General features: G+C 41.7%; 1 protein-coding gene across 2 annotated transcripts in view; it reads left to right on the forward strand.

Moving 5' to 3' along the window:
* The window catches only part of Marchf1 (membrane associated ring-CH-type finger 1), a 394778-nt gene extending 379946 nt beyond the window's left edge, over positions 1-14832 (forward strand). For both annotated transcript variants that reach the window (XM_045131784.1, XM_045131785.1), the window contains 2 exons: positions 3002-3149; positions 10335-14832. In XM_045131784.1, coding sequence (XP_044987719.1) covers positions 3002-3149; positions 10335-10633 — 447 coding nt within the window. In that variant the 3' untranslated portion in view covers positions 10634-14832. The remainder of the gene's footprint in view (positions 1-3001; positions 3150-10334) is intronic.
* Positions 14833-15361: the final 529 nt, after the last annotated feature.

Raw genomic sequence — 15361 nt, forward strand, 5'->3', positions numbered from 1 at the left:
CACAGACTCCCTCTCTCAAATATGTAAATATATTTTACATAAAAGACTTATTTTAAAAGCACTGGCTTGCAAAGCCTGCTGACCAGGGTTCGACTCCCCAGCTCTTACATAAATAAGCAGGGCAAGCATTCAATCACAGTGGCAAGAGCTCACAGGACACACGTGCATGTGCAAATAAATAAATTAATTTAAATCAGGAAACCTGACACTTTGATGTTTTCTGGCTAGAGCAAATGGAAAGTGTCACAGGGACCATTTTTACATCTATTTATATTGTCATTCAAAAGTCTTTTCAGAAGGGGGCATAGCAGAGTTCTAGTCCATTCTTTCTGTGGTTTGGGGTCTCAGTAAGAGGAAAAGGGCCAAGACCAATAAAACCAAGACTCGGGCATTGTCAAGCCTAGAGCAGGACCCTGGAGTGACTACGCAGGGATGCTGACACTGAAAAGTGGCGACGTTAGCTGCTCATCTCTTTCAAGGTATGGAGGAAAATCCACGGTTGGTGTGGGGCAGATAGGAAAACTGTGGAGAGCTGTAACAGGAGCCAGACATGATAGCACTCTCCTGTATTCCAGCCTCCGGGCACTGAAGAAGGAAGATCATGACTTCAAGGCTAGTATGGGGTACCTAGCAAGGCCCTCTCTCAAAATTTACATATAAGCCCATCGCAGGTAATGGCATAAATGACATATTGCTTTACCAGGTTAGGGGAAAGGCAAATGTTATGTGAATTTTCACTAATTATCACTTTCCTATTACAAAGTTGTGTGTGTGTGAACTGCCACTGAATTTCAACATGGCAAAGTTATATAGCACTTTCTTAACATTTTTGTTAAATTAAATTTTTATCCTTGCCTTCTCCAACTACTCCTAATTATGAAGGATTGCAAAATTTGTATACATATAGATATACATATATATACATATATATACATATATATATCTGAGCAGGCAGCATGCATAATCATTGATAACCTTCCCCCCCCTTCCCCAGCCAGTTGCCTGGTCTGACCATCAATCACATGCATTAATGTCATCGTTCGGGAGAGGGCGCTGTGGGGTTGCATTTACTCAGTGCCGAGTAGTGAATTTTTGAATGTTTCCTGGGAAGATTTTATAAAGTGGAAAAGGTTGATGGTCCCCTTACACTTCATTTCTCCTCAAAAAATCACTTATAATGTCACTTACAAGTGATAACTTCTGAGCTTATATTGTCTGGCACGAGAAAGAACCTTTAGACATGACTGGTTCGTTACTCTTTACTGGCATTTTAAAATTTTTGTTTTAAATAATGATTTTTAAACTCATTGATTTTAAATAATAAGCTCCCACTATTTTATTCAATTGCTTTTTAGATATAAGTCTTAAGAGTTTCTTAAGATCAGAAGGAGTGTGGATTTAATATGATTTTGCTTTTGGTGTTTTTTTATTTTTCTGAAGATATTCTGCAGTGCAGTATTTCAGACATATAGGCATGTAAAGCTGTTTTCCTCCACATTGCCCTGCATTTTTATTCAGTCACATTGAATATTGGATTAATATTTATTAATCACAAAATATTTATCAGAACACAAACTGTAATAGTCTGTGAGTATATAAATTATTTGGATTAACATTAAAATAAATATGTGCTACATGGGCACAGTGGTGCACACCTTTAATCTCAGCACTAGGGAGGCTGAGTTAAGAGGCCTGCTGTGAGCTCCAGGCCAGCCTGGATCTACAAAGTGAGTTCCAACTCAACCTAGGCTAGAGTGAGATCCTGTCTTGGAAAAATAAAGCCAAAAAAGTAAAAATAAATAAATAAGTGCCAAAGCAAGGGCCTAAAATCAATCTTTCACAGATGCAAAGCTTTGCCAAAAGAAAACGTAAAATCTGAGCAAAATATTAATTATTCCAAGTAGAGTCTAGATTGAAACATCTGCTTATTGCCTAGCCACAACACAGTATCTCAGAGATACACAAGAAAAAAGATTTGAATTGGGTCGAGAGATGGCTTAGTGGTTAAGGTGCTTGCCTGTGAAGCCTAAGGAAGCAGGTTCGATTGTCCAGGTGCCACTTAAGCCAGATGTGCATGGTGACGCATGCTTCTGGAGTTTGTTTGCAGTGGTTAGAGGCCCTGGCATGCCCATTCTCACTCTCTCTGTCCCTTTCTCTATCCCAAATAAATAAATAAATAAATAAATATGAGTCAGAAAAAAAATTTTTAAGATTTGAATCATATATAGTACAAATTGATGCAAACACTGTTTCTGTGAAAATTTCCATTTCCTCAATCTAAATAAAATTGCAACAGTATAGGTTTTATAACTTAAACTAATTCTATTTGTCTTTTGTTTTAAAACATAAATTCGAACAAAAACCTTCCTAATGAAACCGGCTCAGGAGTCTCGGTAACGGTGAAGAACGAGGGCAATTTAGTAACATAGAGCCCTTGCTTCCTTCCTTTCCTTCTTTTCTCTCTCCCTCCCTCTTTACTCTCCCCCTCTATCCTCTATTATTACTTTAAATAACTTAGAAAACATAAAAGGGGCAAAGAAACAAGTAGTGTACAAAGAAAAGGGAATTGCTTCCACTCTACCAAAGGCCTGTAAGGAACGTGAGGTCGGAGCAGGAAGAGGAAATGTGTGCAAATTAAACTGCGTCTTCCCTCCCGTGCTTGCAAAGCTCCCTGGGCCTCAGACTGTAAGCGTCGTGCTCTCCTATAAATTGCATTATGAGGGCTTAACGCTCAGGCTGCAAGGGAGGCTGTAGGTGTCTGATTCTTTCCTGGGGAATTGTGAGTGACAGGATGCAGCAGAAACAACGGCTTAGGGAGAGAAGGCTTCATTCCCCTCATGTATGACCGGATGCCCATACTGACTGGAATGTGCCAGTATCACATGAGATTGCCAACATCAAGTCACCTGTCATTGCAGATCGACGTCCGGGCAGCACAAGGAAAGTCAATGTGTCTAGTTGCGAACTCAGCTCCGTACGCCTCCTTTCTTTCTGTTTGCAGTGGGAAAAGCTACAGATGAGCACAAGCGAGAGGAGGAAGATCTTCTGCTCCGTCACCTTCCACGTCATCGCCATCACCTGCGTGGTCTGGTCCCTGTACGTGCTGATAGACAGGACTGCCGAGGAGATCAAGCAGGGCAACGACAACGGTAGGATCCCAAGGGTGGCCCCCGAAACTGGGCCAAGGAGCCAGTTCCGCCCCTCAGGTTTACAAGCGGAACCCGGGAGCAGAAGCTGCCACTGGCAGTCAGTCAGTCCTTATCCACTGGCAGTCAGTCAGTCCTTACCCACTGGCAGTCAGTCGTCAGTCCTTATCCACTTACCTTCTTCATCAACTCTGACCTACAAGCATTGGCCACATGGGATCCCAAGCTAAGGTGTGAGGCGCAGTCCATGATCCTGTCAATATGTCACTCAGGAGCCTGGGGGCCACCCTAATGAAACTCACCGGGCACAAGGAAGGAGGGGGGGGAGGGAGAGAAAGAAAGTAAGAAAGAAAGAAAGAAAGAAAGAAAGAAAGAAAGAAAGAAAGAAAGAAAGAAAGAAAGAAAGAAAGAAAGAAAGAAGAAAGAGGGAAGGAAGGAAGGAAGGAAGGAAGGAAGGAAGGAAGGAAGGAAGGAAGGAAGGAAGGGAAGACAGACAGAAAGAGAAGGCTGGAGAGTTGGCTTAGTGGTTAAGCACTTGCCTGTGAAGCTTAAGGACCCCGGTTTGAGACTCAATTCCCCAGGACCCACATTAGCCAGATGCACAAGGGGGCGCACGCGTCTGGAGTTCATTTGCAGTAGCTGGAAGCCCTGGCGCACCCATTCTCTCTCTTACTCTCTGCCTCTCTTCCTCTCTCTCTCTCTCTCTCTCTCTCTCTCTCTCTCTCTCTCTCTGTCTCTCTCTGTCGCTCTCAAATAAATATATAAAAATAAACAAAAAAATAAAGGCGTGTGCCACCAGGCCTGCCAATTTAAAATAAAGAGAAAAGAAAGAGGGAGGAAGGAAGGAAGGAAGGAAGGAAGGAAGGAAGGAAGGAAGGAAGGAAGGAAGGAAGGAAGGAAGGAAGGAAGGGAGAGAGAGAGAGAGAGAGAAAGAAAGAAAGAAAGAAAGAAAGAAAGAAAGAAAGAAAGAGAGAGAGAGAGAGAGAAAGAAGGGAGGGAGAGAAAGAAAGAAAAGAAGAAAGAAAGAAAGAGAAAGGGAGGGAGAGAAAGGAAGAAAGGAAGAAATAAAAGAAAGAAAGAATGTCTCCTAAAATGTGGGAGCCCCTGCCCTACCGTGAGCTTCCGTAGCACCTCGCAGTCCTGCCCTGGCGGCCCTCAGTGCTTGTGCGGTGTTACCTGTGGCATTTCTAGGATACCACAAAGCTTGCAGCTTCTCCCCGGAGACCCAGACGTCATCAAGCCTCCGGTTCTGTCCCGCCGCCGCGTGGAGGATCTCTCCCGAGCACAGAACTCCGCGCATCAGCGCGATTGCTCGCTTTAGTGTCTCTCTCCCTCCCTCTGGCCAAGCAGGCAGGGAAGGCGCTGGCCTGGTCACTAACGCTTTCCTGGTACCCGTCACTGTGTCTGGGAGCTGGAAGGTGGCCTAGTCAATGTGCCCAAAGAATGATGGGGTCTGTCTTGAACCCCAAATTGCCTACTGTTTACTTGCATCTTAGAATTTTCTTTGAAATCTTTGCTTCTCAGTTCTTAGTGGGTGTAGTGTTTCAAACTACGGTTTCCCAGCCAGTTGTCCCTCAGGGAAGTTAGAGTACCAAACTGAAAAAAAAAAAAAAAAGCTTGAGTGATAATCAAGGATCATAAAGGATCATATATATAGATATGTGTATGTAATTTACAAATCATTTTCAGTTTCCTATAGGCAATTGAAAATGATATCATTTCCAACCTCGGTATTCAGAGCTTTGTTTATCAAGAAGCAATGCCCGTGACTTCATAGACAGCCACGTGCTTGTGGCCAGCAGCCAGTGCATGCGGAACCCTATTATTTTCAAAGGAAATCGTCTGTACTTATGCACAAATTTAAGCTTACTTCCCAATGTACACATTTAAGGGACGTGTGTACAAATAGTGATTGTTTTCTTCTCCCTCTGGCATTGTGGGTGCTGATCCTGAGTTTACCCCTGAAGTTATTGGAGAAAAACTGCATAATGTAAAAGCCAGCCTATTCTGAATCCATTCTGAAAACCTTCAACAATGTTTGACGAGGAACAAATTGTTCTTTTCAACCACAATTGAGGTTGAATATAAAACAGCCAAATCGTCCAAGCCATGATGACAAGGCAGGAAGGAAAAAGCTCTTCCTTTATGTGGTTGAAACATGTTCTCCGCATTAACTGTGCTCCGGGCCCCAGGTGGCGCTCTCTCCTCTGCGCTGGTTCCCCTGGGAGCATCAACAACTCCAAAGGCTCAGTAATCACGGAGAATTTATTGCCCATTCTTAAGATATTAGCTTCATGGAATGCAAATGAACCAACCAAACTTATGGTGAAAGACAGAAGATTCCTATTTCTTCAGAAAATAACGGTAGACAGAATATTTGTTTTTTGTTGTTGTTTGTTTGCTTTTTTGAGGTAGGGTCTCACTCTGGCCCAGGCTGTCCTGGAATTCACTATGTAGTCTCAGGGTGGCCTCGAACTCACTCCAATCCTCCTACCTCTGCCTCCCACATGCTGGGATTAAAGAGGTGTGCCACCATGCCCAGCTGAATTTTTTTTTTTTTTTCCATACAATGTTTTCTATTCATTCATGTTTGGGAGGTAAAGATAGGCAGAGTTAATTGAGAAGCCTACAGAAACCCCATGGAGTGTCTGAGCATGACAGCCACATTGGAGACGCAGTCCATGCCTTATGGGAATGAGCAGGTGATTAAGCCACCCGCGTCGGTATTTTTCAACAGTCTCCTTCCAGACTGTGGAGTAGAGGGATCTTTGTGCTCCTGGCATTTTTAAGTACAGGCTGTACTGAGAAATATGTATATATATGTATTCATGATGATGAATTCTTTGGTTATTCAAAGAATTTCCAGGGAGCAAATCTTTGTGTCTTGGCTTTTCTTATGCACATTCTCTCATCCTTGAGGAAGATAACACACAAACTCATTATGCAACAAAATGGAGCATGAAGATCATTTATGAAGTCACCATAAAAGGAAGCAAGTGCATTTTATCAATGAAGATTCTTGAAAAAAAATTCTATTTAGCTCTATATTAGCTTGTCCTCTAAAGACATCCTTATAATGAGATTTCCAAGCTAATCGCCAGTAATAACTTCTTTCATGGAAATCAAAAATCTTACCCACTTAGTCAAAGACAATAGAAACAACGGATTGGGAGGTCACTGTACAATAAATTAGTACTCAAAGAGTTCTTGTTTAAGGGCTCACAGATTATCTGCCAAAGCTCAGAAATGGAAAAAAGAAAATCTCCAAGGATTTAGGAGGGATGGCTGGTAGCCTAATGTAGCAAGTAGAAGGGAAGCGCAGATATAATCTGTAAGGATTTCCCTAAAATTGTGAAATAAAATACAACTCTTCTTCAGCCTGCTACGACTCAAAGCTTGCTAAACACATAGAACTGACTACTTGAAATAGCTTAAGGAAAAAAAAATTTAAAAAAAGAAATCCTCTTAAAACTTGGAGAATCCTAAGGTGCCCCCATCTGGATCCTGAATCCTCCCCGCAGATTTGCTGAAGGGCCTTGCATCTTCTCCAGGGGCGACTGCAGCCCTGGGCGGGCCGGGGAGGAGTGCTGTGGTGTGCAGTGCCGCAAAGCCTCCTGTCGCAGTCCCGTTTGCATTGCTGGTAGAAATCACCCAACCACGAGCAGCTTCTGGGGAAAAAAAGAGATTTATTTTGGCTCACAGACTTGAGGGGAAGCTCCACGATGGCAGGGGAACACGATGGCATGAGCAGAGGGTGGACATCACCCCCTGGCCAACATAAGGTGGACAATAGCAACAGGGGAGTGTGCCAAACACTGGCAAGGGGAAACTGGCTATAAAGCCCATAAGCCTGCCCCCAACAATACACTCCCTCCAGGAGGCATTAATTCCCAAATGTCCATCAGCTGGGGACCCAGCATTCAGAACACCTGAGTTTATGGGGGACACCTGACTCAAACCACCACACCTCACCTCCGTTTACTAAGTCAGCATCCCCCGGCTCCAGCTCAACGTCTGCAAACACTGCCAGATGGGCCCTCGGCACTGACGCTGGTCATGGCTGCGAAGTGTGGTCCAGGCAAGGAGTTGGGTCCATCTCCAGATGTTTGTTCCCCTTGTTTGAGATGGCACCCAGTACCTGTCTCCTCGCTGCCAACAGATACCTGTCCCGAGGCTGCGTACAGAAGGACGGGGGAAGGAGCGCAGAGCAGAGCTGCTCGCATTGCCGCCACAGACAGGCAGTGGGGAGAACAGCAGGGAACAGAAGTGGGGCTGAGGTATAAACATCTCACCGCCCAACCCCAGGGACCCACTTCCTCCAGGGAGGCTCCACTCCGACTCCACAATAACACCATTAGCTGGGGAACAAGTGTTCAAACCCATGAGACCATGGGGACGTTCCACATTCTAAGGGCTAGGACCCTGCATAAAGAGGCAATTATATTTTTCGTTACCATTCTTTTAAAAGATTTTATTTTATTCATTTATTAGAGATGAGGGAGGAGAGAGAGAGAGAGAGAGAATGAGAATGGGCATGCCACTAGCCACTGCAGACGAACTCCAGATGCATGTGCCACTATGAGCTTCTGGCTTATGTGGGACCTGGTGAATCGAACTTGGCTTCACAAGGCAGGCGCCTTGTCTGCTAAGCCATCTCTCCAGCCCTTCATTACCATTTTTAAGTCTATTTTAATCGCAGCTCTGTTACTCAGCAGTCAGCGAAAAGGGTCATGGGATTCAGACATTTATAAACGTGTGCTGCCACTTAGACACAAATACTAAAATCCATTTATATTGCTGTTTTCAGTTCTTAGCTTTTTATTTTTGTTTATGAGAGAGTGAGAGTGGGTGAGAAAGAGAGAGAGAGAGGGAGCCCCTTACTGTGTACCCCAGGTTGGCCTAGAGTCAAACTTACTAAATCACAGATAAGGCTGGTCCTGAACATGTGGCAGCCCTCTGCTCCTGTCTGGGCCTGGGAGCAATGGGATGACAGGTTTTTGCCACCATGCCCAGGATCTTGATCTTGTTATATTGTTTATATTTATGGAAGTCATCAATAAAAGAGGTCTTTTTTTTTTTTTCCTTTTTCTTTCAGTCGGGAGAGTGTAAGGGCTGACTAGGGCTGGGTTTCTGATCTCTCAGGCTGGGAGTGGGGGCAGGGTCCACCTCATTCACCCACCTCATGCCCAAGGTGGCTGGTTGCCAACTTCATTCACTGAGCTCTAGCTTTCCACTCCTCTTCCCAGTGGGCTGTGCGATGCCTCCTCCTCCCATTCCCCCCCACCATTAACCCCTCCCTCCATATTGCTGCTTACTCTTAAAAATCACCCAACATGTGGTTCATCTGCTGACAGAGGTTCATCTATCTATTCTTGCCTTGTTGGTGGTTTTTTTTTTCTTTTTTTAATCCATTGCAAAACTAAGTTTCAGACTTGGTTACTGAAAGGAGCATAGATATTCACTTAGGTCATCAATATCAAAAACAGCAACAAATTAGTGTAATGTCAACTGCAGAGAGGGATTTTCCTCATCAGCAACTCCTTTTAAGTTTGGGAAGCATTTTCCTCCTAGAATTTTGAAAGGACAGCTAGAGGCAAATCAGGAAGAAGAAAGAAAGAAAGAGAGAGAGAGAGAGAGAGAGAGAGAGAGAGAGAGAAGAGGGGAACAAGAAAGAAAGAAGGAAGAAATAAAATAGAAAGAAATGAAAAATACTCACAAAGATTCAACAAGTTAAATTTCAGGTGAAAAGTAAACAAATTTAGCAGTTATTTAAAAGAAAATATGGAGAAATCACCATGGTTCCTAAGTTTACATTAGTTTGTTCCAAGTGGAAAACAATATGATGCTGTGGAAAATTTGGCACCACCTAAAATATGGGCTCTGTGAAACAAAGAATGACATTTTCTTTCCCAGGAAGTCTGTACAGATAAAAATTATGTTTCATTGTTTGGGGGACCACAAATTGATTTCGCTCCTTTTGTCTGAACTTAAGGTACTAAGTGCTTCACCAGGATAGAAATAGGGTCTAATAGCCCTCGTCTTTCAGAAGCATAAAGCTAATGTCACTATTGCAAACTATAAATAGTATGTTTCTCATAACTACTCACAGTCACAAGTAAATCAGAAACTGAGTTGGAATCCGACTTTCATCACCTGGGACTCTACTCATTTCTACCGGCCTTTTTCATGTACTTGCTGAGCCACACTCATTTCTAGACAGCCTTTCACCTAAAGCAAGGGTGTCCCTGTACGATATGATGCTTGCAGCATGTGGCCTTGGAACAGTCAGACATTGGTATAAATACTCATGGTGCTAGTTGAACGTCCTCCTGTGAAATAATTTTTTTAAACTGCCTGGAAATGCAGGCCTGTCTCTAAATAATGCTGATGTCAATGAAGAGAAAATGCAGAAGTCTAGGGAAGTGGTGGCTCTTGGTGGCAGAATAAAGGATTTATGTAAGAAATGTCTGAAATACTAAATCTTTTACAAGTCTATTGTCAGAAATCCTCTCAGTTCTAAGACGTGACAGCTTTACCCTTCCCTTCCCTTCCCTCCCCTCCCCTTTCCTTCCCTCCCCTTCCTTTCCCTTCCCTCTCTTCCCTTCTTTTCCCTTCCCTCCTCTCGCCTTGCCTCCTCTCTTCTGCTTTCCTCTCCTCTTCTCTTCCCTCACCTATTCTAAACTCATCTCCCCTTCTTCCCTTCCCTTCTCTTTCCTCGCCCTCTTGCCTGCCCTCCCCTCCTTTCTCTCTCTCTGTGAATGAGAATCTGAAGATCTATCTCCTCATAAGCCCACACAGGTACCTATTACTTCATCTTCTTAAAATACTTTTAAATTCTGATTCAGTATGTTCACTACCCTTCCTAGAAAGGTAAGCTATGTAGAATTAATGTCAAAGCAAGTGTCTTAAGTCTGCAGAGCTATCAGATGATTATAGTTGGTACTTGATGCTTAGAATGGAGGCCATTTCACTGACAGATGAGAACATTCCCTCCTCCTCAGGTTTATGGATATATTTGAAAAGAATTAGGCCAACTCAAGTTAGACATCTCTAGCTGTTCTATTTCTGTTATCAACATAATTTAGCAGGCAGGTATGCTCTTTTAGAGGGGACATAGAGAAAAAAAATGACCAAATGCATTAATGGCAACTTGGTGATAACATCTTTTTCTATCTTTTAATTTTGAAGGTGTCCTTGAGTGGCCGTTTTGGACAAAGCTGGTTGTGGTGGCCATCGGCTTCACAGGAGGTCTGGTCTTCATGTATGTGCAGTGTAAAGTGTATGTACAGTTGTGGCGCAGACTGAAAGCCTACAACCGTGTTATCTTTGTGCAAAATTGCCCAGACACTGCCAGTAAACTGGAGAAGAACCTCTCTTGTCATGTGAGCACAGACGCTAAGGATGCTGTGGTCATGCCTGTGCCGCAAACAGGTACCAGTTCACTGCCATCTGCAGAGGGCGCCCCTCCTGACCTTATACCCGTCTGAGGACCTGAACCACAGAGAGGCAGCCTCCCCGCCCTCAGCCACCACCAAGAGAAGTGATCCTGCACTGTTCCCCCTTATCCATCTCCTTTCCCTTCTTGGACGTGTTTTTCCTTACTTTGCTCAGAAGGGAATGAGAAGAAAACAACAAGTGACCAGGATTCCGTGGAGCAGAGCTTCAAGTGGGGTACCGAGAGGGGAAGTTTGCTAGAGGAAGATCTATTAAAACAAAACAGAACCCCTGGTACAAGGAAGGCTTTGAGAGCACGAGGAAGAACACATGGACACGGGATCCTCTTCAGAGTAGCAGGGAGAACGTTCAAGGACACAGACCTCAATGGCAATGTTCTTTGTAGGGTCTTGTAATGTCGCTTATCTCAACTGGAAGTGACAGACACATTTGGTGTTTAAGCCTGTGATTGTCTGCATTATCCCTAAGTCAGACTGGATGAAAACTTGGAGGACATGTGTTTTGACACAGTTTGACTTTTGATTTTGGCACAGTTTGATTTTTCTGGCTATAGTGGAGTCCGTTCAATTGACAAATGCATGTTTTAAAAATGGATGCAATACACATTTGAAGATAAAAACATGGGAATTATGTGAAAATCACACACACACAAATTTGGCTTTAATCAGCTATGTAAAATAACCACAGGCATTGAAATCAGTAATCAGGCCCTGTAGTGCATGTGGTCATGGTCCCTCTAATACAGCGCTGACCAACAGAAATAGAATGAGCTACACGCTCAGGCCACAGTGTTAATTTTAAATTCCCTAGTAGCTCCATTAGAAAAAAAATAAGTTAATTTTGATAAGATTTTATTTATCACTATATATACAGTTTATTTCACACCATTAATGTAAAAAAATAGATCACATCTTTATTTTTTAAAAAAACAGAGCCTTTAAAATCCAGCATGTATTTCACAACCCACGCAATGTGAAGTGTTTGCGATAGCACAGCCCAGCATCAACCTCTACTTCACCTGACAGTTGAACATCTCGAAACAGAAACTTGATTCGTTACTTCAAAGTTTCCTTTTAACGTTGCACTTTTACAAAGCACTAAATTCATCAAATGAAAATGCCCCGGTTTGAATTAGATGAGGTTATCCTTTCTTGAAAGAAAGCAAAAACAATTGTCTGTACAAACAGATAATTTATTGCACTAGCTTCTGTTAAACAATTACCATAGGGAAATAAAAATTTAACATTTTTTTTCATTACATAAAAGTGTGAGTTTTTTTTTTTTTTTTTAAGTCTATATGACCAGTCAACTCTACAGGTAGATAGCTGTGACCAAGTATCTCAACCCTACTTTCAAATGTTGGCAGTATTTCCCTTACTCAGATAAGAAGCAAAAACATTCAACTGATTCTATGGTCAGTAATAAATGGCTGTCAAGGTTTCAGTGGACTATTGTGTTCTTCACATGTTCATATAAACCTTGTGTGATTGATACTGCAGTGAGCAAAATAAATAATTATAAAAACAGTGGCCTGTCAAAAAAGGTTTTATACTGCTGGGCTTGGTGATATACCCCTTTAATTCCAGCACATGGGAGGCAGATGTAGGAGGATCAACATGAGTTCGAGGCCACCCTGAGACTACATAGTGAATTCCCGGTCAGCCTGGGCTAGAGTGAGACCCTACCTCAAAAAAAATAATGTGTTATATTGAAAAAAAAAGTGTTGTTTTTATTAGCTGTCACAATTATTGCAGGAGGGCAGAGACAGCCGTAACAACCAAAGCAGGGCCTTCACGTTGCCCACGGTATATCTCAGCCACGCACTTTGTGATGCTCGATGTGCTTGCTCTCCATAGACTACCCAAGGAAAAGGGGAGAAAACAGTCATTTTCAACAAGAAGAAAGACAATATGCATATTATAGTGATTGACACTGAACCTACATAGTCCCAGTCCTAGAAATAAACAGTAAACTATGTCAATTGTGTGTGTGTGTGTGTGTGTGTGTCTGTGCGTGTGTGAGATGTGTATATTCATGTACATATGTGAGAGAAATGTTAAGGAATGTTAATGTCAGTCAGGAAACAAAGTTTAAAACTGAACTTTCTTAAAACTTGCCGGATCATGGGGTAAAAGCATAAGGAAAACAAAAATGGAGAAAACTGAATGGGACCAAAAATGCAGCACAAATAAGGACTTAAGTGGCATTAAAAAAATAACTGAACCTTAAATTTTGTATTAACATTCCGCTTAGGGTTCCCTTACAAAGATTTAAAGGGCACAGGTAACAACACAGCTTTGGGTGATCTCACCATGGCAACACATGGGGGATTAACCTCTGCCTCAACTTTCCTAAGCTTTGTACTAATCCATTTTCCCTGTGGCTTAGCAATAGCAATTTGTGTCTACAAACATTTTTGGGAGGGAAACTTCTAGTCAATGCAAAGTAATATTGACTTGTATTCCTTTGCTCTGGAAGGAAATGGATTATTTAGATTAATTGCCATGGACAATATTGTTCTTAAAGCAAGTTAGACAAGTTCATCTTATGGTGGGAGATAATAAGCTAAAAACTCATTTATCCAAAGGTCTACTTCTTTTTTTTTTTTTTTTCCTAAAGGAAAAATAAAAATATGCTTTGCTACATTGGTGACAAAAGATAAAATAGTGTTTTAAAGCTACACATAAATTTTGAAAATTAACTTTTATGGACTTTGTCTTTATTCAAATGAAAATATAGTAGTGTTCCTACCAGCTCAAATGTTGACACTTAAGTATGTTGTTCTCTGATCTTTTAACCCCTAAAGCAAACTTCATTTTTAAAATTCCATTATAGAAAAGTTCTCATTATTCCATTTAAAAGCTGTCCTGCAATGGATGATTACAGTCCAAACAATTTGAAGTAACATGCATTTAACATCCAGTGTAGGTACCAGGTGCAGTGATGCACAGCTGTGATTCCATCACTTAGTGGAGCACAGGAGAAAAAGGAGTTCAAGTCCATCCTCTGCTACAGAGTGATTCAAGTTGGAGACTAGCCTTGATTGCCTGAGACACTGTCTCACAAAAGAAAAGGGGGAGAAAAAGCAAATAAATAGAAAAATAAATAAACCCTAACGTTGACGGTATTTTACATTCCATGGAGTAGTGGTACATTTGTCCTTCTAAGCAATGAGAAAGATTGGTGTGGGAGCAACGCTTTTGGGTATACCAATTTACTTCTTAGACAGAAAAACTGGTTTATATAATGTCAGTACCTTGAGGCATGTTTAGTGGTCATGAAAAAAAAAAAAGAAATTGAAACAAAATATTGAATTGAATATATATATTTTTTAAAAAACTAGATTTCTATAATCAGATGTGAAGCTGTTATTACCAGCACCACAAACCACAGACAATGCAGCTGTTAACTTGTACTAAGAACTGACATTTCCATTATAAACAATCACCAGTTTTATTGAGAGGGAATCAAATTGAAGTTTAAAAAAAAATGAAGCCTAAAAGACAGTTAAACTTAAAAGTACAAATAACAATAACAAAACCCCACAAAAGTGTGGAAAAAAAAAAAAAAACAAAACAAAACAAGAAACCTATGATCCCATCAAGACTTTCTCAAAAGGTCCCAGCATTGAATCTCTCCAAGCTGCTCTTAGAGCTAGTCATCAGCGTTCGGGTTTTTGTTCTTTGTATTCTCTGACTGGAAAAAAAAAATAGCTTATTAGCACAATGACATCAGTAAGGGAATTGCAATGGTCACGGGTGAGGTGAGGCAGTTATTTATTCCATCTGTCAGATATAACTTATCTTGCCTTGCCGATGAATATTTTGAAACAAAGAAGACTTAAAACTTATGATTTTACTTGATATAAGATTCTGCAAGGATTATGCTTTCATTAAGAAAAAAATGAAAAGCTTTTATTCCTTAAACAGCTCAATGGTGCTATTTTACATATCAATACAGCAGGAAGGAAGCGCTGATGTTGCGGGCGCAGTGTTTCCTCCACACCTGAAGAAAGCCCATGTTGAATTTAGGTATTACTTTGAAATAAAGGAGGAAAAATGATTTTAACTGTGTGATTCTTTTGAGATTGGACATTTGTACTTTTTTGTGTTTGTTTTACTTAATTCTTCTTCATTAACAACGTACTGTTTGTGAATAACGTGTGCTTAAGACAAACTAAGGAAAATGATAACCTGTGAAAGACTTTGTATATTAAACAAATGCTCCAATTCTTGGTTGTAGCTTCTCTTTTTTTTCCCTAACATACTGGGATTTCTGTAGATTCCTACTCATGGTACAGGCAAGAGGCAGGCTCTGGTGAAGTTGAAAAGTGGAGATAGTGCGGTTGGGTGGGGGCCGGTATGTGCCAGGGTTCCCTGGAGGAACAGAACCAAAGGAATGAATTTGTATTATAAAGAGGACGAATTAGATTGGTTTACAGGATGGGCAGTCCAATAAGGCTGTCTGCAGAGATGATCATGGAGAAACCGGTCCATGAAACTGGATGCCTTAGCAGTCCCAATCTGGCACTGAAGGCCTGAAGTATTCCTGTGGAGCCCCTGGCCATGAGTCCGCGATAAATGATGGAGGAAAATCGTTGAAATAGTAGATAAACTCACAGGCCAGTAGCATGGGTAGCCAGGCAAAAAAGCATTGATTTCTCTTTAGAGTTTCTTTATATATAGTCCACCCCAGGAAAGGCCGCCCACTATGGAGGAAGGACTTCCTCTATCAATCTTTCCTGGAAACACCCTTGCAGA

This window comes from Jaculus jaculus, chromosome 12 (assembly GCF_020740685.1).
Source record: "Jaculus jaculus isolate mJacJac1 chromosome 12, mJacJac1.mat.Y.cur, whole genome shotgun sequence".
NCBI lineage: Eukaryota > Metazoa > Chordata > Mammalia > Rodentia > Dipodidae > Jaculus > Jaculus jaculus.